This window comes from Jaculus jaculus, chromosome 3, assembly GCF_020740685.1.
Source record: "Jaculus jaculus isolate mJacJac1 chromosome 3, mJacJac1.mat.Y.cur, whole genome shotgun sequence".
NCBI classification, from domain to species: Eukaryota; Metazoa; Chordata; class Mammalia; order Rodentia; family Dipodidae; genus Jaculus; species Jaculus jaculus.
In genome coordinates this window covers 72,050,515-72,073,777 of record NC_059104.1, presented here as the reverse complement: position 1 = coordinate 72,073,777, position 23,263 = coordinate 72,050,515, and the positions used below count along the sequence as shown (strand labels likewise).

The following is a 23,263-nucleotide window of genomic DNA, read 5'->3' as shown; positions in this document are numbered from 1 at the left end:
AATTCAGTTTATAATGGACCATAATGGATCATAACATAATGTCTATCAACCAATCTTATCTTACTGCTTGCAATTTTTCAGATGCTAACTGGATTGCTTCTGGTGTAAAGTATTTCTTGAACAGACATCCTTGTCTCTTCATGTTTTCAATGTGATTTTCATAATATTCACTTGCATCTTCAGAGGTCTGCTTAACAGTGAATTGTCTCCTAGTCTGAGTTATAAAAAAAAGATATAGTGCTTGCTTCGGCAGCATATATACTAAAATTGGAACGATACAGAGAAGATTAGCATGGCCCCTGCGCAAGGATGACACGCAAATTCATGAAGCGTTCCATATTTTTAAAAAAATTTAAAAAAAAAGAAAAGGTATAGTAACTTATTGACACATTCATTTTTACTGAATACCCACTTCCTGATATGGATATGTTTAGAAACTAGTCTTCTTTTAAAAGTTCTTATATACTCCATTTTTCACAAAGTTGGTCTTAAACTCAGAGATAAGGGAGAAAAAGCCTGAGTAGATACAACAGATAGAAATGATCATTTTATTCCTTGGGGGAAGGATAACTCAAACACTGTCATTCAGAACCTATACATTCTTACTTTGGCACACTATTATAATGAACTTTGAAGTCTGGCATTCCACCTTTTTGTAATTGTGGAAAATAAAACAAAAGTGAGGAAGAAAAGAGATAGCTTGCAAAAATAAATAAATAAATAAAAAGTAAATTTGTAAAGGTATGTGTGGTGGCTTGAATTAGGTGTCCTCCATGAACTCATGTATTCTAAATGTGTTCCCAGTTTATAGCAATTTGGGAGGTAGAGCCCTGCTGAAGGAGGTGTGTTTTGGGGGTAGGCTTTCAGGTAATTTGTTCCTTTTATAAGTTAATTTCTTAGGTGATAGAAAGATGCCTAAATTATAAAATTTTACATAACTTTGGATGAGTTCCATCAGGGTGATTTTATGAAGCAGGACAAACTGATTTTTTTTTTTTTAATTTTTCTTCTGCAGAGCAGATCTCTAATTACTGGTTAGGTGAGGATCATTCCCATTAAGGTGGACAGGTTCTCCCAATAAGCACTCTGCTTGATGCCTCCACCTGAGCTTACTAATGAGCAACTGCATGACCATTACATCATTACAGTGTGTGTGTGTGTGTGTGTGTGTGTGTGTTTGTGTGTGTGTGTGTGTGTGTGTGTGTGTTTTAATTATAGCATATTTTGTCATGGTCTTCAACTTGGCTTTTTTTTTTTTTTCTAGTTTTTCAAGGTGGGGGTCTCACTGTAGGTCAGGATGACCTAGAATTCATAATGTAGCCTCAGGGAAGCCTTGAGCTCATGGTGACCCTCCTACTTCTGCCTCCTGAGTGCTGCAACTAAAAGCATGTGCCACCATGCCTGGCAATCAACTTGACTTATTTTTAACCTAAACAACTAATTCCTCCACAAAATATAGTATATAGTTTTTGAGAATACAGCTAATAAAACCCTTTATATTATTCTCCTTCTTAGCCACATTGTTCTAGCTCTGTTCCTTTTAAAAAAATTTTTAGTCCAAAGGCAACTTGGCAGGGGAAGTGAGGCAGGGAGTCATATTGGGTCCACAATCAAGAAGCAGAGACAAATGAATGCCAATGCTATGATTGCTTTCTCCTTGTTCTTTAGCCTAAGACTTCAGCCTATGGAATTGGGTCACCCATATTTATGGTGGGCCTTCCTGTCTGTTAACCCCATTGAAAAATTCTCTTACAGACATGCCCAGAGGTTTGTGTTCTAGGTGATTCTAGAACCTGCCAAGTTGAAAGTATTAACCAACACAGGATAAGGTGAGATGCTTCCAAGATCACCTAGTAATATTCTACTCTGACATGACCCTGAGCTATTTTACTCAGGGGAAATAGGCCTGTATTTTCCCCATGCCATAAAACAACACATTTCTTTGTGGGACTATTTACCAGGTATTTTGGGGGTGAATGTGCCAGCCCTCCCAAATCAGATACCTAACTTTCAATTCCTCTAGCTGGGCATGGTTGTACAGACCTGTATTCTCAGCACTTAGGAAGTGGAGGCAGGAGGAACGGTTTAATGGAAGCTTTCGCTATATAGTGAGTTTGAGGCCAACCTGGGCTGCATGAGACCCTGTTTTCAAATACCACAAAAAAATAAGAAGAAAGGAAGAAGGAAGGGGAGAAAGAGGAAGAGAAGGGAGGAGAGACCAGGGAAAAGAAAAGGAAAAGGGAATGGAAGGATCAATTCTATTGCACTCTGGTCTTGGACTTCAGCACTTGGAAACACAGTATTTGTTTCAGTAGTATGATACCAAATAAGAAGAAAAGGTTTAGCAGGTTGGCTGGTCCCTTGACTCCTAAGGAAACTCATGACAGGTCAATAAACACACTGGAATCAGTTATCAAGAGCATCACCTGCAAACTGCCAGCCAGGAGGAAGTGTGCAGATCTCTTAAAGGGTAGGTCCCCAGGGGCCTGGGAGCACTGCAGCTCAGCCACCACAGTCTCCTGAACTGTGCCTGCTGTCACCTGCAAAATAGGGGGCAGTTTTATTTTTATTTACTTATTTTTGTTTGTTTCTTTGTTTTTGTTATTTGAGGTAGAATCTCACTAGCCCAGGCTGACCTGGAATTCACTATGTAGACTGAGTGGCCTCAAACTCACATTGATCCTTCTACCTCTGCCTCCCAGGCCAGGTGCATTTTATTGTGTTTTGTTTAGTTTCTGCTTTTTTTTTTTTTTTTTTTTGAGGTAGGGTCTCACGGTAGCCCAGGCTGTCCTGGAACTCTGTAGCCCTTAAACGGAAGGGATAATAGCTTTCCCTGAAAACCAGAGGGAACTAAAGAATTAATAACTATCCCTAAGGCTATAAGGCTATAAAAGAAACAACAGAGGAGTTTAATCTGGCTGCCCTGATTGGTGTACTCCCCTTAGCTCAGATGGCCTTGAAGGACCAGAAATCAATCCTAGCTGAAGAAGCCTATTTTGAACAAGGGTGCAAATAGCTACAAGTTCCTTATCTAATGCACCTGGTACAGTCTGTTTTTCTTAGGATCCTCCTTATAAACTTGCACCCTAGCCTGGCTCAGTGCTTTAGCCTTCACCCCACAGGAAGGCTGCTGCCCTTTGATGACAACAGTCTGTGTGTAGAGATCAAGTCTGATGTTCTCTTTTGCCCCTTTCTCTTTCTCTCTCCTCTCTACCTCCTGGCCAATGTTTCACTCCCTCAGGGGCACAAAATTCACTGTGCTCACTACTCTGAACTAAACAGCTTCCTGTGACCTAAAACCTCCAGTCTTTCCAACTTAATAACACCTGGAGGGTTCTTCCTTTTCTTCTTCTTTTTACCTTCTCCCCCTGGACTTTTTTTTTTTTTTAATTTTTATTTATTTATTTGAAAGCGACAGACACAGAGAGAAAGACAGATAGAGGGGAGAGAGAGAATGGGCGCGCCAGGGCTTCCAGCCTCTGCAAACGAACTCCAGACGCGTGGGTCCTGGGGAATTGAGCCTCGAACTGGGCTCCTTAGGCTTCACAGGCAAGCGCTTAACCGCTAAGCCATCTCTCCAGCCCTCCCCCTGGACTTTTGAATTCCAGACTAGAGGTCTCTTGCCCTATGATCTGCTGCATCCATATGCTCATCAAATTACAACTTCAGGACAAGGTATTCATTCTCAGTCTGTGGTGGAGGGGCCCACCCCAACTTTAGAAACTCCAGGAATTTCTCACTTTTTGGTTCATGGAGGACCAGAGACTCTGGGAGCCTCCCACATATCATTCTACACCCCAAGCATTATGAGTGCGGGATGCTCCCTTCTAATCCTTAGGCTTCATTTGCCCTCCCTAACCCTGGGAGATATCCCTGGTTGCAGAATTGGCCACTCTAGTCCTTGTCCTCCAAAATGGGCTCTAAATTATCTGTTTAAAAAGACAATCCATTGGCATGTCTCAAGGCTAATTTAAAGGAGCTTGAACTTCCTGATCTCCTGCCTGCCAAATTACTCCAACTATTCAAATTTGGCCACAATGTTCCTTAGATAATGGCCACTGCTGGCCTGAATTTGGTTCTTTGATTTGAATATTCTTACTGAGTTTTGTAACTTCCTCAGAAAACATGGCAACTGGTCTGAGGTTCCTTTGTCTTCAGGACTTCTTTGCCCTCCATTCCTGCCCTTTCCTTGGTACTTCTTGTTCTACTTGCCAAATTCTCTGTCACCAAAAATGGTTCCAAATCCTGCCCCTTCTGAAACTCTACCTCTAACACACAGTTCTGCTATCTGGCTCTGACGTGCCAGGGTTTCTCCTTCTCACACCAAATTCAAGCCATCTCACTAAATCAAATACAACTCTGCCTTCTTAAATAAACTCCTGTCTTTACTGAATCTCTTTAGCTTCTACATGTGGTTATCTAATTTTTCTCTCCTTGATAAAAGTTAAAATCACTATACACCTTATAGGGTTTTTACTTTTTTTCCCTCCCCCACCCCTTTTCATTACAAGCCACCAAGGAAAAAAAATGTCAACTTAAAATTCAAACCACTGGCTGTTGTCCCGTTAAGATTAAATCCTCACCAATTTAAAACATAACTAAAATCTTAAAAAGATTTCTCTCCATGTTTTATGTTGTCATGTTTAATATTTGCCAACCATGTCATGTCATGTGTTCTATGTTTCATGTAGTCTGTCCTTATGTATGACTAAATTTATGGTTATTAACTGTTCCTATGCTTATGGCCATCAAATGTTCTGATATTTTAAGATGATGTTAAATTATAAAAACCAGATTTACAATATACTTAAAATAATAAACCTTTATGTTTTTGATAATGCACTTGTTCATGCTTACTACAACAATAGACATATTTGTATACTATATTCTAATCCTGCTTCTGCAGAAAGAGATGTGTTTTTTGGATCAGAAAAGACTTTATAAGATTATTGTAAGGTATGTTATTAAAAGGATATGAAAATGATATGGAAAGCTAATGGGACTTAAACTGAAGAAGGTTTGGGTTGCCTGTGGTAAAATGGGTTAACTTAAAAGTTTTCAGTCTTCATATTTTTCCTCATCCTAATTGTTCATATAGTTAAGACATTATTCTTTGTAATAAGTTCATAAGTTTATTTATACTGTCATGTCCCATATCAAAGTTAAACTGAGCTATACCTATATTTCATACAGTTAAACTCTGACTTCTAAAAAAAACTAAATGTTTAACAAAATCAAGATTCATTTTAATGATTTGTTTATTTAAACCTCATCTAAATGTAACATAAAAGTCAAAAATGTGAAATTAATATAACTGACCTTCTAAATATTAAAAAAAAAAAAGAGGACTAAAGGGACTGCTGACCCAGGAAAATGGGAAAACAGACAATCAGAATCCAGACAAAAAAAAAAAAAAAAAAACCAAAAAAAAAAACCCAGAATAAAGGAACTTAAAAAATTTAAATGGTCATATTAAAAGACTTATGGTAAGAACAATGAAAGTTTTTGTTGATAGTTATGAGATGAACTGGTTAAAAAAGATAAACTGGAGAGGAAAGTTTAAATGTTGATAAATGTTTGATGAAAAAGATTGTTACAGAGTGGTTACATAGATTGTAAGGTAAAAGTACGTATATAAAGATATGAGTAAAGTATGAATAAGCTTAAACAGAAGATTAAAGACAAAGTTGATTAAGTCTTAAAGAACTTGATCAGATTACAGACTCCTTGAGATATAAAATGACTATAAACCTCGGGCTTATCTCATACTAGCAAAGGATGGCCCTGGCTGGTAGCAGGATGCTATGGTATTCAGGTAGTAAATTTAAAAATCTTAACTCACTGATAGTTGAAAAAGACTGGCTTTAAAGATATCAACCAAGAGCTGGGCGTGGTGGCACATGCCTTTAATCCCAGCACGTGGGAGGCAGAGGTAGGAGGATCACCATGAGTTCAAGGCTACCCTGAGACTCCATAGTGAATTCCAGGTCAGCCTGGGCTAGAGTAAGACCCTAACTCGAAAAACAAACAAACAAACAACAAAAAAAAAAAGGCATCAACCAAGTTTGCTATGTTCCTCTATTTCTCAACCTTTTACTATTTAATAAGATTATTATATCTTAAACAAACAGACAAGACCACTATAACTTTAAGATAATTTCTGTCTTGATCGTGCTGGTTTACTGGATGTCCATCACTAAGATTATTGTCCAAGTCTTATAAAAGGTGATTTAGTCCTTGTGAATTTGTTCTTAGGGAAACTGAAGAAACTCCTGTCCTTGGAAAGCCTGCAATCTACAAACAATGTTAATATAATTTGTCTAGGTTTCATATATTCTACCAATCATAAATATTACCTTATATTTAACTTAAAAAGAGTTCAATGAGGAGCCGGGCGTGGGGGCGCACGCCTTTAATCCCAGCACTTGGGAGGCAGAGGTAGGAGGATTGCCATGAGTTCAAGGCCACCCTGAGGCTCCATAGTGCATTCTAGGTCAGCCTGGGCTAGAGTGAGACCCTACCTCAAAAACAAAAAAAAAATAGTTCAATGAATAAAAGTAGTTGATGAAAAATATCACTTTATATCTATCATAATGTCACTAATGTATGTTAAGATCAGATTAATTTAGCTCAACAATAATGAGGTTGGGCTTTATTCTTAAGCTACGTATAATCAGTCTCAGTCAAGGTTTTACTTAAGTAATTGTCTCATGTCTTGTATCTTAAGTTCATTGCTTATAGATATATTATGACATGTTCCCTGCTCTAGAAAAATGATCTTTAAAAAAAATTTTTTTTGTCGTTGTTGTTTATTTATTTGAGAGCAACAGACAGAGAGAGAAAGAGGGGGAGAAAGAGAGAGAGAGAATGGGTGTGCCAGGGCTTCCAGCCACTGCAGATGAACTCCAGACACATGTGCCCCTTTGTGCATCTGGCTAACGTGGGTCCTGGGGAATTGAGCCTCGAACTGGGCTCCTTAGGCTTCACAGGCAAGTGCTTAACCACTAAGCCATCTCTCCAGTCCTAGAAAAATGATCTTAAATGCTACTGTTCTGCCTCCAGTTTGTGGGGTAATTGGTAACCACATGGGTATCTAAACTAATCAAACATGTTACCAAATACAAATGCCAAAACTTTATGCTGTCTTACTTGACATGTTCTGCCTGTACTTACAACTATTACATAGTTAAAGAAGTGTCTACCTTCTAGAAAGCTGTTTCTCTGTATTTCTCTTGCCTTAGTTGTTTACATATTTCAAATAATTCTCTATAATAAGGTGATCAATTTATTTATAATGTCATACCTCATATTATGATAAAAGTTAAAGGGCTCTGGCCCAAAGTTATGTCTTGTACTATAATAAACTTTTATGATAATTATGTCCCATTCTACATAGTCTTTTGTACTGACACTGTACTTTTTTTTGTCATGCCTGATGCCTGGTCTAGGTAACTTTATTCAAGATTTTGCCAAAAAAAAAAAAAAAAAGATTCCCAAAGTAATATAATTTAGACACTGTTAAAAAGTTTGGATGTGCAATTTCTAAATAAAACTAATTTCAGTTTCAAGTCAGTATTAAGAAAAAAACCTGAACAAATTTTGCAAATCATAAATACTATTTTCCTTAAGTTCATGATATTTTCTGAGACATGTTAATAACTTAGCTTTCTTTTCATTGATACTAGCATTTGAAATCATTTTAACATGGTTTACATCCATAAGATCTAATTTTATACCTAACCTGATTATCTTATTGTAATTAAAATATAAATTCAGAGGTTACATCCCAATTATTAAAGGTAGAAGTGAGAGAAATAGAAAATTACCACTAGAACACCACAGTAACTGTCACAAGGTAAGATCTGCCAACAGATAGTTAGAGGAGTGGGCAAATTTTAAACAGGACATTTGCATAGTCTCAAAGTATCTCTAGTGAATCTTTAGTAATAAAGGAAAACATGGTAAGCTTACAGTAGAGAATCCTAGCAGACACCACTTTAACATGGTGATCAATATTAACACAAGAAACACATCACGACATCAGGTATCTTCTCACGATACACTGTCAAATTGGCAGATGATAAATATTAAACAAAAAAAAGCCTGGAACAGTTGAGAGAATGCTAACAAAAAGGCTCATAATATTTCTACTTTTAACTCCCTACTTTAGTTAATATTAATAACATTGTAATGACATTAACTTCTTAATTTTAACAAATGTTCTACTTAAGTAAAATGTCAAAATACGGGGACAATGGATGAAGGGTACATAAGAACTTTTTTTTAACAATTCTTCTGTAAGTTTTAAAACATCCATTGTAGTTTTTGTACTGTTGAAAGGCCATAGTTTGTATTCTAGCTTCTGGCCAGTACTAAAGTTATCTTATGGGCTGGAGAGATGGCTTAGCGGTTAAGCGCTTGCCTGTGAAGCCTAAAGATCCCAGTTCAAGGCTCGATTCCCCAGGACCCATGTTAGCCAGATGCACAAGGAGGCACACACATCTAGAGTTCGTTTGCAGTGGCTGGAGGCCCTGGTGTGCCCATTCTCTCTCTCTCTCTCTCTCTGCCTCTTTCTTTCTCTGTCTGTCACTCTCAAATAAATAAATAAATATAAACAAAAGAAATTTAATTATCTTGTGTTTCTTCTTAACTCCACAACTACAGATATCTTTCTACTACCAGTTTTTCAGGCATTGCAAGAGGGTCCCCTGGACTCATGCTGAGATAAAAATAGACTGATTCTCCACTCCATCTCTGATGCCAGTTCTGTAAGCCTTAGTTTCCCATGTCAATATCAAGGTTAACAAGATCTTATTTTAATTAGTTTTGTCCATTTATTTAAACTCTATCTAAATATGACATAAAAATCAAAACTAAGCCTTTATTTTGTTACATAGGACACCTGTTTACAACTATAAGTTTCTTAAGCGTTCTACTCTTACATGTTTTCCTATTGGGTAAGACTTTTATTATTTGCTAGAAACTTATTCTAATAAGTAAAACTGGGCCTAATTATATAAAATATATTTCAATGTATTATATAACCAATATAATTATATAAATATAATCGTATTATGTTTATCAGGTGAAAAACTGGTAATAAAAAATTATCAAGACTAAATAAAGTTTTAGCCTTTCAGCCTAATATACTTTCATTAGTTCTCCTTAAGATACTACTTTTTGATCTTTAGATCAGTAAGTAAAGACCATGAACATTTTATATTAAAGACTTAAACAAAAAGAAACCTTTAAACCTAAACTTCAGAATTATTTAACTTCTTAATCTTTATCATATTTAAATTTAAAATAATTTAAGGTATTTCAAATATTGCTCAATACTAATCTCTTATACTTCCTATCTTACCTAAACCAAATCTTTATATTCCCACAAATTCCAATTAACTTCCTATCCAAGTTAATAACTCCTTCTTCCTTACCTATAACCTATATTATTATTGTTTTCAACATTAAATATAATGTTCATGTCACCTGTAAATGTCATGTCACATGCAAAACAATGCATACATGAATAATGACAAGATCAAAATAGCTAATAGATTTAACATGATCTAGATGTTTCTTTCCTAATGGCTCTGATAACTATTACTCTTCTGAAGAGCTGCCTCCTTGCCTGTTCATAAGACCAATGTGGGATAATAACCTACTATGTACACAAATTGCAAAATGAAGTTTGGCAAATGGAGAAGTAAATGTTACTAATCCAGAACCAATAATATTTTGGACTGTATTAGCCTTTTTTTTAGAGACTTAGAACTCTCTTTTTAAATATTTTATTTTTATTTATTTACTTGAGAGAGCAAGATAGTTACTGAAATAGGCAGGTAAAGTGAGAGAAAGAATGGGCACACCAGGGCCTCCAGCCATTGTAAATGAACTCCAGATGCATATGCCCCTTGTGCATCTGGCTTACTTGGGTCCTGGGGAGTTGAACCTGGGTCCTTTGGCTTTGCAGGCAACATCTTAATTGCTAAACCATCTCTTCAGCCCCTGTATTAGCCTTTTTAATGGCCAATAATATTATTTTTCTGCATATGACCTAACATCTCTTTGACTAACTAAGATATCTATTGCTATAAATTAAGAAATCTCACAGCTCTACTCCCTTCAAGTTAAACCTCTCCTGTCTCTGACATTACTTTATTCCCCTGATTATGATAATGTTCACCATCTCTTTTGGTCCTTGCATACTCAGATGCCTCACTGAATTCCTCCAAGACAGAATCCTCACCTTCACTTCACAGCAAGTCACTGAATTCTTCATGGCCACTGAATATCAGCCCCTGAATACCCAAGTGCTGCAGGACTGTGCAGGACACCCCGAGAGATCTACTACCCCCAGCAGGAAGTAACCAAAGGATCTGATATCACCCCTGCTCCTGCCTGTGCAACCCACCCACAAGTGCCCTACTCATTCCCAGCTCTCCCCAATCTTTTTTATCCTTCCAGAATCCAGACTGAAGGATTAATACCTTTCCCTGAAAACCAGAGGGAACTAACGAGCTAATAACCATTTCTAAGGCTAGAAGGCCATAAAAGAAACAACAGAGGAGTTTAGTCTGGCTGCCCTTAGCTCAGATGGCTTTGAAGGACCAGAAATCATCTGGGTATCCTCCCTTAGACAATGCTGGCTGAAGAAACCTATTCTGAACAAGGGAACAAATAGCTACAAGTTCCTTATCTAATGTATCTGGTACAGTCTGTTTTTCTTATAATCCTCCTTATAAACTCTATAAACTCCTTATAAACTTTATAAACTTTATAAACTCCTTATAAACTCTAGCCTGGCTCAGTGCTTCAGCCTTCATCCCGCAGGAAGGCTGCTTTCCCTCAGTTTCTCAGTAGACTGCCTGTAGAGAGCAAGTCTGGTGTTCTCTTTTGCTTTTCTCTTATACTTTCCTTACACAAACTCCGTGTTTATACTCTTGATCCTCCTACCTCAGCCACCTGAGTGCTAGGAAAGTAGCCACATACCTCTGAAAAGACTATTAACATGATAAAGTGATGCATATTCATTTGGAAAAGTAATTTATGAAACACTTAAATATCAAGAGAAAATCACTTACAATCACCATCAGTATTTTAGTGTTTTTTCCTCCTGTATTTTTCTGTGTATGTTTATAATATATCAAAAAAGTATCACTTCAATGACATAAAAGTTGATATTAAATCCTTTTCAAATGTGAAAAACTATTCATAAAAGGGGGAGGATACTGTTTGAAATATGAACATTTATTGCTTGCATAATAAATACACTAAACATTTTGAGTTTTCTGAGACATGGTTTCACTGTGTAGCCCAGGCTATCCTGGAACGTTCTATGTGGCCCAGGCTGGCCCTGAACTCACAATCCTCTTGCCTCGGCTTCTTTTTTTTTTAATTTTTTTGTTTATTTTTATTTATTTGAGAGAGACAAAGAAAGGGGGGCTGGGAGAGAGAGAATGGGTGCACCAGGGCCTCTAACCACTGCAAATGAACTCCCGATGCATGCACCATCTTGCATCTTTGCCTCGGCTTCTTGATTGCTCAGATTATAGATGAGAGCCATTATGTCACATAAAAATTTAAATTCTAAACTTAAATTTTTTTATTTGTAAAAACCAACTCATGTTACAGGATATATGATATTCAGAGGATTAAGTTCTTCAAAACAACTAGAAAATCATGGAAAAGTTCTCACAAGTCATTCATAACAGTCTATTTTTCTCTAGAAAGAAATCAGACTTACTTTTTCCATGAGGTTGTATTTTGCAACTTCAAAGTCTTTAGGAAAAAGAGGCATTTCAACAGTCTCTGCACAAACCCTGAAATTTGTGTAATTAAAAATTTAACATTAAAAATGGATATTAGACCAAATTTAAATTTTTTTAGTAGATCTCCTAATCCCTTCTAAAGTGCATGATAAGTCACTAATGCTTCCTTAGGAAGTTTAGAAACGGTTAAAAGATTTTTGGAAATAAGCTGGATTCCTCCTCCTCATAATTACTTTTTTTAAAAATTTTTTTTAAAAAATGTATTTATTTGAGAGTGACAGACACAGAGAGAAAGACAGATAGAGGGAGAGAGAGAGAGAATGGGCGCGCCAGGGCTTCCAGCCTCTGCAAACGAACTCCAGACGCGTGCGCCCCCTTGTGCATCTGGCTAACGTGGGACCTGGGGAACTGAGCCTCGAACCGGAGTCCTTAGGCTTCACTCGCAAGCACTTAACCGCTAAGCCATCTCTCCAGCCCTCATAATTACTTTTTGATGTTGTTGTTTTTAATTATTTCTTTATTTGAGGGGGAGAATGGTTATGCTAGGGCCTCCAGGCACTGCAAACAAACTCCAGACACATGTGCCACTTTGTGCATCTGGCTTACATGGTACTGGGAAATTGAACCTGGATCCTTTGACTTTTTTTGTTTTTTGTTTTTTTGTTTTTTGAGGTAGGGTCTCACTCTAGCCCAGGCTGACCTGGAATTCACTATGGAGTCTCAGGGTAGCCTTGAACTCACAGCGATCCTCCTACCTCTGCCTCCCGAGTGCTGGGATTAAAGGCGTGTGCCACCACGCCCGGCTTGGATCCTTTGACTTTATAGGCAAGTGCCTTAACTGCTAAGCCATCTCTCCAGCCCTGGTTTTGTTCTTTGAGCAAGGGTCTCCCTCTAGCCCAGGCTGACCTGGAATTCACTATGCAGTCTCAGGCTGGCCTTAAACTTACAGCAATCCTCCTGCCTCAAATTTCAAGGGCTGGGGGTAAAGGCATGTACCACCATTCATAATTAATTTGTATTTCTTTTATAATTTTTATTACTTTTTAAATTGTATATATTTGTGTGTAGAGTGCAATAATTTGCTTCTTACATTCAAGGTGGAATGGTCAAATCAGGGTAATTTCTATCTTCCTGAGCATAATTCTGAAGCAATAATGTTCAGAACTTTGGTGCCTGCAAAGAGAGGCAGAGGCAGAAAGACAATATGACTTTCTCTGGAGACAGGCCACTGTGTTTGCTTGGGACTGAGATGCTGGCAGTGGCATCACTCCCTTTGGACCATTGCCAACTTCTCTTTATAGTCAATGTGGCCAACTTATCATTATATGTTCTTTGCTTTTTTTTTTTTTTTTTCTGTTTTGAGAAAGGATCTAAAGGTATCCCAGGCTGCCCTTGAGTTAGAGTTCCCTGCTTCAGCCTCCCAAGTATTGGAATTATAGGCATGCATGATCATATTTGGCATCATATATATATATATATATATATATATATATATATATATTACACATATATATATACACATACACATACATACATATATATATATACACACATACACATACATACACACATATACATACATACATACATACATACATACATACATATATTATTTATTTATTTGAGACAGAGAGAATGGGCATGCCAGAGCCTCTAGCCACTGCATACAAACTCCAGCTACATGTGTCCCCTTGTGCATCTGGCTTACATGGGTCCTGGCGAATCAAACCCGTATCTTTAGGCTTCACAGGCAAATGCCATAACTGCTAAGCCATTTCCCCAGTGCCCATATATTTTTTATTCTCTGCCAACACTACTATTACCACATACAACATGACCATTGTGATGCTTTGTTCACACTGCAGTCTTACTTATGTTTTAAGAAGCCACACAGAATTTTAGACCTATGTATTCCTCTTGGGGAAGGTAAATATTTTACATTTTAAAAAAACAATAGGATAACAAATTGCCCTTAAATGCTATGTTGGCAGGTAACAAGAGTGCAACTCTCCTAAAGAAACCTCTTCTTTATTTCCCCTTCTTCACCTTCCCCCAACTGCAGAGCCCACCCTCTGTAATCCCAAATTGACTGCTCCACTCATGAGAGTCAGTCCTGGCAGCTCATGTTTTTCCTGAATAAAAGCTTCCATCTTTTCCTTAAAAAAAAAAAAAAAAAAAAAAAAAAAAAAAAAAAAAAAAGCTGGGCGTGGCAGCAAACGCCTTTAATGCCAGCACTCGGGAGGCAGAGGTTGGAGGATCACCATGAGTTCGAGGCCACCCTGAGACTACATAGTGAATTCCAGGTCATTCTGGCTACACCAAGACCCTACCTCAAAAAAAACAAGAAAAAAAAAAAAAAGAGTGCAAATCTCATGGCCAGTTGAAAATCAACTAGTCTAATGTTGACAAGATAAAAATAATAATTTTATTTAATTATTATTATATAATTATTAGTTTCTAAAGTAAAGTGTCTTAAATAAATTAAAGCTTAACAAAGAGTTGGATAGGGAAAACATTAAAATACCACATAAGTCTACACATAGTCTTTTAATACTGTTGCTTGTAGTTTACAAAATATATCATTACCCAGTCACTTTGATGATTTCCTTCTCTAGGGTGTTGTCCCTGGACAGATCATCTGTTTCCTCTTCTGGAATTAAAACAAAAACATGTTTACTGTTCAACAACTTATTACAATGAACTGTAAACCTAACTGTTGTAATTGTTAAGATTTTCAGATACAGATATTTGCAATTCTTTTTTTTTCTTCCAGTTTTTTGCATGGCACTGGGGATCAAACCCAGAGTCTCATGCATGCTAGGCTATACCACTGAGATACACCCACAGCACCAATTCTGTTTTTCTTTTCTTTTCCTTTCTTTTTTTTCTTTTTGAGGAAAGGTCTCACTTTAGCCCAGGCTGACCTAGAATTCGTTATGTAGTCTTGAACTCACAGCAATTCTCCTACCTCTTCCTCCAGAGTGCTAGGATTAAAGGTGTATGCCACCACACCTGGTCCAATTCTATTTTTCAACTTTTGTTTTTTGGGGGTTGAGGCAGGGTCTCATTCTAGCCCACGCTGACCTGAAATTCACTATGTAGTCTCAGGGTGGCCTTGGACTCACAGCGATCCTCCTCTCTTTGCCTCCCAAGTGCTGGGATTAAAGACACCACCAGACCCAGCTTAACTTTACTTATTGATAGTTTTCATACATGTAAATAATATATTTCATAATCTTCTAGTACTTTATTTTGTTGCCCCTCCCCCATCCCTTTTTACTGAACCCTTTCTTCTTTCTACTAGTCCTTCTACATTGATATCTTTTTTCCCCCTCCTTCACCATGGCTGAATGTTGAGTGCCAGTACTGTATACAGGTCTTGGTCAGGTGACCACAACCACGGTGAGGTTATCTGGAAGACAACATTCCTCCTCATCTTTTGACTCTTACATTTTTTTCTGGCCACAATGTTCCTAAAGCCTTGGAGGGTATTTTGGTGTTTTTGAGTTGGGAGTACCACTGTATTGCCCAACCTGGCCCTGAACTCCTGGGATCCAGTGACTCTCCTGCCTCGGCCTCCCAAGAAGCGGGACTACCACTGCATGTGACTCCTAATTCTCCTCCTTCTTCTCCTTCTCTTCCTCCTCCTCCTTCTTCTTTTGTTTGTTTGTTGAGGTAAGGTCTTCCTATAGCCCAGGCTGACCTGGAATTCTCTATGTAGTCTCAGAGTGGCCTTGAACTCACAGAGATCCTCCCACCTTGGCCTCACTAGTGCTGGGATTAAAGGCATGCATCACCATACCTGACCTACTTTTTTTCTGTCCTTAAATGAAGTACAGTTATTGCTGATCTAAAGGCAATCAATACAGTGGGGAAAGGCAACAGTGTGTAAGACACTAAAAATATAACAGGAATATGAGGAGAAATCTAATTTAATCAGTATTATTTGAAACTCATTGATAGCCATACAACTTTCAAATAGCATTTTATCTTCTAAAAGTTATGGCAAGCATAGCACACTCCAAGATTAGAATGATTTCTGTGTGTTGTAACGTCACAACCATAATGCTCTAAGAGGGAAATTCAAGGGTTCTATATGAACTTTGGGTTCATGTTTTTCTTATAGAGAAATCATAGCATTAGCTATTGAACTGTTATATATAGGAATAACTTTCTTTTCTTTTTTTTAAAAAAAACTATTTTATTTATTTGCAAGCACAGAGAGAGAGATGGACAGAGAGAGAACGGGCACATCAGGGCCTCCAGCAGCTGTAAATGAACTCCAGATGCACGTGCCACCTTGTACATCTGGCTTCATATGAGTACTGGGGAATAGAACCTGGGTCTTTAGACTTTACAGGCAAGCACCTTAACTGCTAAACCATCTCTCCAGCCCCCTCTTTTTTGGGGGGGTACTTAAGGCTTTGTGCATACTAGGCAAGTGTGGTGCCACCAAGCTACATCCTCAGCTCCAGAAATAACTTTTTTCTTTTTCTTTCTTTCTTTTTTTTTTTTTTTTTTTTTTTTTTTGGTTTTTCGAGGTAGGGTCTCACTCTAGTCCAGGCTGACCTGGAATTCACTATGGAGTCTCAGGGTGGCCTCAAACTCACAGTGATCCTCCTACCTCTGCCTCCCAGTGCAGGGATTAAGGGCGTGTGCCATCACGCCTGGCTCAGAAATAACTTTTGATTCAAGGATTTCTTTCTAGCTTAAATCAAACAATAATTAAGCTTTCAACCAGCTGGGTGTGGCGGCACTCAAGAGGCAGAGGTAGGAGGGTGACCTTGAACAGGATATACTCAGTGGTTTGATTAAAATGCATGCTGAGGCTCTAGGTTCAATCCCCAACACTGCAAACGAAAAAAAAAAGATTTCAGCTGCCGGCATCTGGGGATGCCAATGCAGGAACGATTGCTGATGTGTTTCCCCCTTTCTCCACTTACTGTTGCAATAAATAAAGGATGTTTGCACCTTAAGATCATCAGTATAGGGGCTGGAAAGATGGCTCAGCAGTTAAAGGTGCTTGCTTGAAAGCCTGACAGCCTGGGTTTTATTCCCCAGTACCCACATTAAGCCAGAGAAACAAAATGGTGTATGCATCTGGATTTTTAAAAATTATATATATATATGTTTGTTTGTTTGTTTATTTTTTTTTATTTATTTGAGAGTGACAGAGAGAGAAAGAGGGGGAGAGAGAGGGAGAGAATGGGCACGCCAGGGCTTCTAGCCCCTGCAAATGAACTCCGAATGTGTGTGCCCCCTGTGCATCTGGCTAATGTGGGTCCTGGGGAATCGAGCCTCTTACCAGCGTCCTTAGACTTCAAAGGCAACCACTAAACCATCTCTCCTGCCCATAATTTATTTATATTTATATATATTTATTTGAGAGAGAGAGAGAGGAAGAGTCTGGGGAGAGCAAGAGAGAGAGAATGGGTTCACCAGGGCCTTCAGCTGCTGCAAACAAACTCTAGACACATGAATCTCTTCATGTATCTGGCTTAAGTGGGTCCTGGGGAATTGAACCAGGCTCCGTTGGCTTTGCAGCTTGTGCCTTAACCACTAAGCCATCTCTTCAGGCCTGCATCTGGATTTTGATTGCAGGGGCAAGAGGCCCTAGTTTATCCATTCTCTCTCTTTTTCTCTTTCCCTTTCCCTCTCTTCCTCCCCCCCCCTTTTCAAATTAATAATAAAAAAGATCATCAGTATATTTGCAGAAATTCTGAATCTGAACATATTGTTCTAGTTATCAAGCAACATGTTTTCAATGTAAAAGGTGTTTACTTCCCTATTTCTGTATTAACTAGCCCTGTTCTGTGACAGTAAAAAATTAGATTTCTGAACAACTGATTGTCTGGAATGACTTTGCCCTGCCAAACACTTACTGTAATAGCTAACATATCATGTGCCAATTGGAAGTTAGTATTTACCAGAACTAATTGATTTTGTTTATTTGGTTTTAAGACAGGGTCTTACTTTGTTGTCCAAGATGATCTTAAACTCCTAGGCTCAAGCACTCCTCCCTTCCTTAGTATCCTGAGTAACTGAGACTGTGCATGTGGGAGAGCAAACTGGCAGAACTGCCTGATTTATGGCTATGACTCATGAAGTATGCATTTCTTTATGCCCAGAAGCTTTTTTCTTCTTGGCTATATTTTAAGTTAAAATCTGGGTTTTACTGCAAGCAGATCTCTTGTGACTGCTCAGTCCACTGACCTTTGAATGTATTCTTGGTTTAGAAATGACATTTCTTGGGCTTAAGCAATGGCTTAGTGATTAAAGTGCTTGCCTGCAAAACCTAAGGACCTAGGTTTGATTCCACAGTACCCACATAAACCAGATGCATGAGGGCACATGCGACTGGCGTTCATTTGCAGTGGTTGGATGCCCTGGCATGCCTGTTCTGTCTATCTGCCTTTCTCTCTCTCTCAAAATGGATAAATAAAATTTTTAAAAAATGACGTTTATTTGGGAGGGCTTATCTTTTGGAAGGAACTTCTTTAGCAAATGCTGTCAAGAAAATTTCCATAGTCATTAAGGCACAATAATAATTTTTAAAATATTTTATTTTTATTTATTTATTTATGGGAGGGAGAGAAAGAGAATGGGCATGCCAGGGCCTCTAGCTACTGCAAATGAACTCCAGACACATGCATAATCATGTGCATCTCACTTATGTGGGTCCTGGGGAATGGAACCTGTGTCCTTAAGCTTTGCAAGAATTCCTGATTTTGTTGGCTTTTTATTTAATCTTTTTTTTTTTTTTTTTTTTTGAGAGCGACAGACACAGAGAGAAAGACAGATAGAGGGAGAGAGAAAGAATGGGCGTGCCAGGGCTTCCAGCCTCTGCAAACGAACTCCAGATGCGTGCACCCCCTTGTGCATCTGGCTAACGTGGGACCTGGGGAACCGAGCCTCGAACCGGGGTCCTTAGGCTTCACAGGCAAGCACTTAACCACTAAGCCATCTCTCCAGCCCTTGTTGGCTGTTTCTTAAACTCCTAGGCTTCTAATGAAGCCTGTATTGTAGTATTTATGAATCTTTTTGTCTATAATATCTTTGACATGTCCAAATGTCTACTCTGGCATCAATAACATATTAAGTACTTGCCAGGAAACACTTACCAGAACTATTCACATTTTGATCTAGATGTGGCATGATGTCCAGTGACTTGTTAGGATTATAATTCTTTTTTTTTTTTTTTTTTTTTTTTTTGGTTTTTTGAGGTAGGGTCTGACTCTAGCCCAGGCTGACCTGGAATTCACTATGGAGTCTCAGGGTGGCCTCGAACTCACGATGATCCTCCTACCTCTGCCTCCCAAGTGCTGGGATTAAAGGCGTGTGCCACCACGCCCAGCTTGGATTATAATTCTTTACATCCAAGAGTCTCCTTTCTTTGATAGATTCCCATATGAAATCTGGATTTGCAACATGGACGTGGTTCTTTTGGACATAGTTCAGTTGATACTGACTCAGAATCCAGCCTTATCTACGATAACATGTGTGCACTAAGAAAAAAGAATCAATCTATTCAATATGAGAAAAACAAAATTTAGGAGAATTATTTATACTTTCACCCTTAAAACTCTTGTTTTATGGTAATTTATAGTAATTTCCTCAGATTTTTAAAATAATATAATTTATAATTCTATAAAGACTTCAAAAATCTTCAGGTTTACCAGGCATGGTGGTACTTAATCCCAGCACTAGGAAGGCAGAGGTAGGAGGATCCCTGTGAGTTTGAGGCTTTTTTTTTTTTTTCTTCAGTGCTGGGGATCAAGCCCAGGGCCTTCATCATGCTAGGCAAACACTGCTGCTGAGACACATCCCCAGCTCCAAGCTAGCCCTGTAGACTAGGGTATGAATGTACTATAACACATTAACCACATTACAGGTTGTTTCAAAGTTTGCATTATTGCAAACAGTACTGTGAAGAGCTTCACGTACACATCTTTGGCATTTGTTCAATTGTCTCCTTAGGGGAAGAAAGAAAAGGAAGTATAAATATTTACTTACTTTGTTAATTTGTAATTTAAATTTTGAATAAAGAGTAAATATACCCTATAGAAGATCTAAAAAGCAAAATAATAGTAAGGATATTTTAACTTCTTTACCTTTGATTCCAGTTCCTTTCCTCAAAGGTGCTTGTTGAAAGCTGTTCCTCATCTGTTATTCTAGAACCATTCAATATAGACAATATCTATAACTCTATAAAGGGTAGAATTATTCTATACTAGTCACATTCTACTATACTTCCTTTTCCACTTAACAATTTATTTTGAAAATCATTCTTCATCATTACATGCGCAATTGGTGCATATACAAAGTTTTGCTATATAGCCCAAGCTGGTCTGGAATTTGATCCTCCTGTCTCAGCCTTCTGAATACTGGATTACAGATGTGTGCCACCAAGTCTGGAGTTGTGTCTCCTTCTTTGTAATAGCTGAATGCACATTCAGACATTTATATACACTAGCAAAAAAAAAAAAAGTCCAAAAGATTTCATGTATAGTGAGAGTTTCCAAACAAGTGAGACCACACTGGAAATACTCCACCCAGATTAATTGAGAAACTAGAACTGGTGTGGATTATTCATCTATCCACAATAAAGGGTGAGGCAGAGAATGGAGAGAAGCCATATAACAGAGGCACATACAATTATGTCTGAAATGGAGGTAAGTAGAGACATTTCATTTATGGTGTTCAATTGGAGTCCATCTTGGCTCTCAGAACAGATGGTGCTTAATGTGATGAGTACCAGTGATGTATGCAGAGAGGAGTGAGCCACATTTCAACAGGGGGAAGAGCAAAGGGTATGAGCCAGTATAACACCTTTCAATTTCCACTTTTCTTTCTTACAATAAAGTGGTTAAAAACCAGGAAATTAGCCTTAATTGTTTTCAAGATTTCATCTACTTGTGAAAGTTTGCATCTAAACTCTTAGACCTACACTTAATTTCAAGAGATGTAGGGAGCTTCCTTCATCCCTTAAACTAAACAAACAGGACAGGCTACACCAAAAAGATCAGTTTATACTTCATTTCTGCCTTGAGGAGCCACACCCACAGCTGTCACCCCAGCGCTGACTTACTGGTGAGTACACACTATGCATTTTGGAAATAATGTATAGGAAGACTTTGCTCCTTTAAGACAAGATTTGGCTGGTCTGAAATTCTATTTATATCTTTAGCTGTTCCTGATTAACATCTGACATCTAAGTGATCGGGTAGGTGGCACTGGCCCAAAGCTTCCCCATCAGAACAGGCTGAGCCATCTGACTTCTGCCTCTCCTCACCCACCTACTAGTGGCATTCACAATCTCCTGCCTTCTCACATTCTCTTTTTCTTCTTCTTCTTTTTTTTTTTTAAAGCCATCTCTCCAGCCCTGGAGCTGGTATTTTATTTTATTTTATTTATTTTCACAATTTTTATTAACATTTTCCATAATTATAAAAAATATCCCATGGTAATACTCCCCCCCCACTTTCCCCTTTGAAATTCCATTCTCCATCATATTACCTCCCCATTACAATCATTGTAATTACATATATACAATATCAACCTATTAAGTACCTTAAGTACCCTCCTCCCTTCCTTTCTCTTCCCTTTATGTCTCCTTTTAAACTTACTGGCCTCTGCTACTAAGTATTTTCCTTCTCACGCAGAAGCCCAATTCTCACACTCTCTTGATGCAATTCTTCTCTGTTGACTTTTCTAACCATGTTCCTGAAAGTAATTTGTGAGGTTTGGAAATACCTAATGATTTAATAAAAAGGAAAATTTCCCACCATATTTCTTTTCTTTTTTTTTTCTTCTGAAAACAAGTTTTTATTTAAATAAAGGTTTAAATACATTACATAACATTAAAACTGGAAGGGAAAAGAAAACCAAAAACCAGTTTGTTACTTCACATGGCATTGGGCAGCTGTTGCTAGTTAGGTTGCAAGCGCTAAGCTGGCTGCAAGACTGAAAGCGTCAGTATGGTGGTTTGTTCCCTTGTCAAAAGTTTAATTGGTATTAGACTGGCCTCACATTCTGTTTGGATGGACATCCCTTATATCTAGGATATGTCTGCTGAAAAAGACAACCTTGGTGACAAGCCATATGTCTTAACCACCTCATCGGAGGGAAAGTGGCCTTTTCTCAATTCTGCTAGCTTGTCAGACACCAAGTTTTTTTTTTCGGAACTACCAGAGGCTCCCCCTAGTGGCACTGCTGCTGTTGCTGCCTTACCCCATCTTCTTGCAGCTCACGTGGGCTGTTCAAACGTTGACCTTCCCCTAGTGCAGGGGACTCTAGAGTAGAGGGAGAGCTGAGTTGTTTCTGGCCAGACATAGCCTTCTGTGGACTTGGGGCTCTGGGCTTGGCCGAAACATCGTTTCTCTTTGTTTCAGGCTGGACACTGCCAGGTGCCTGCTGCCTGACCTCCGTTTAAATGAGGGACTTCAAGACTAGACAGCATGGCTCTTTTCAGTTTATTGCATGAAGTTACACTAGTCCAAGTTAAAAGCAGACCCCAAATGGTTACATTATACAAGCTGTGAGGTTTTTAAACTTGTGACAAGGGACAGGAGGGACATTCTACTCATTGCAAGGAAATCCTCACTTATACTTCAGAGAGCCACAAGCACTTAAAACCCATGAACCTTCAGCTGATCGTCCTTAGCCAGTCCAATCTCTATTAGGAACTGGCATATGTTCTTGCGCTGGTCACCCTGTAGCTGAATCACTTCTCCATATTCTGGATGTTCAATTACAGTACCATTGCAGGCAAATTTCTTCTTGAACGCCTTCACTAGTTTCTTTTTATCGTAATCATCAGCGATCCCTTGGACAGTAGTCAGGGTCTTCCTGCCGTTCCTCTGTTGAATTCTTATATGGATATAATCCTCAGTGCCGGCAGGAAGCAGGTCATCACCCTTACTTGCATCAGCAAAGGGGTCGAAAGAGTGGAGGTTCTGGATAGCGGACATACGATACGATTCCTTTTCCTCGGTGGAAACGGCCTGCGGAAGGCGGCTGCGGGAGAAGGCGGGCAGGGGGGACGGAGCGTCGGGAAGCGAGGGGGCTCGAGGGGGAGGCAGCTGAGTCCTCGGCGGCGGCTCACTGACTGGGGCTTCTTTTCTTTTTTAAAAAATTATTTATTTATTTACTTATTTATTTGAGAGCGACAGACACAGAGAGAAAGACAGATAGAGGGAGAGAGAGAGAATGGGCGCGCCAGGGCTTCCAGCCTCTGCAAACGAACTCCAGACGCATGCGCCTCCTTGTGCATCTGGCTAACGGTGGGACCTGGGGAACCGAGCCTCGAACCGGGGTCCTTAGGCTTCACAGGCAAGCACTTAACCGCTAAGCCATCTCTCCAGCCCTTCCCACCATATTTCTTAATGTCACCTTGTAGCTTTTTCTTCTGCTGACCAGATAAGTATTTGACTTTCAAACAGAAGATACAATTTACAAAGATTCCCAAAGCCATCCTGAAAGAAAAAAAAAGT

The 23,263-nt window shown here is 38.7% G+C and overlaps 1 protein-coding gene and 1 non-coding gene across 2 annotated transcripts; one reads left to right on the top strand and one right to left on the bottom strand.

Annotated features, from left to right (window-relative positions):
- Positions 1–237: 237 nt before the first annotated feature.
- LOC123459615 lies at positions 238–344 on the top strand. The gene has a single exon (XR_006636374.1). It is a non-coding gene; the product is annotated as a U6 spliceosomal RNA (small nuclear RNA).
- A 21,885-nt stretch (positions 345–22,229) lies between these two features.
- Positions 22,230–22,874, bottom strand: LOC123459346 (eukaryotic translation initiation factor 1). The gene has a single exon (XM_045145465.1). It carries the CDS (start codon positions 22,739–22,741, stop codon positions 22,400–22,402), a length of 342 nt encoding a protein of 113 aa, XP_045001400.1. The 5' UTR covers positions 22,742–22,874; the 3' UTR covers positions 22,230–22,399.
- Positions 22,875–23,263: the final 389 nt, after the last annotated feature.

Excerpts from the sequence above, each read along its gene's own strand:
- LOC123459346 (XM_045145465.1), bottom strand. The coding sequence starts at position 22,741 with ATGTCCGCTATCCAGAACCTCCACTCTTTCGACCCCTTTGCTGATGCA.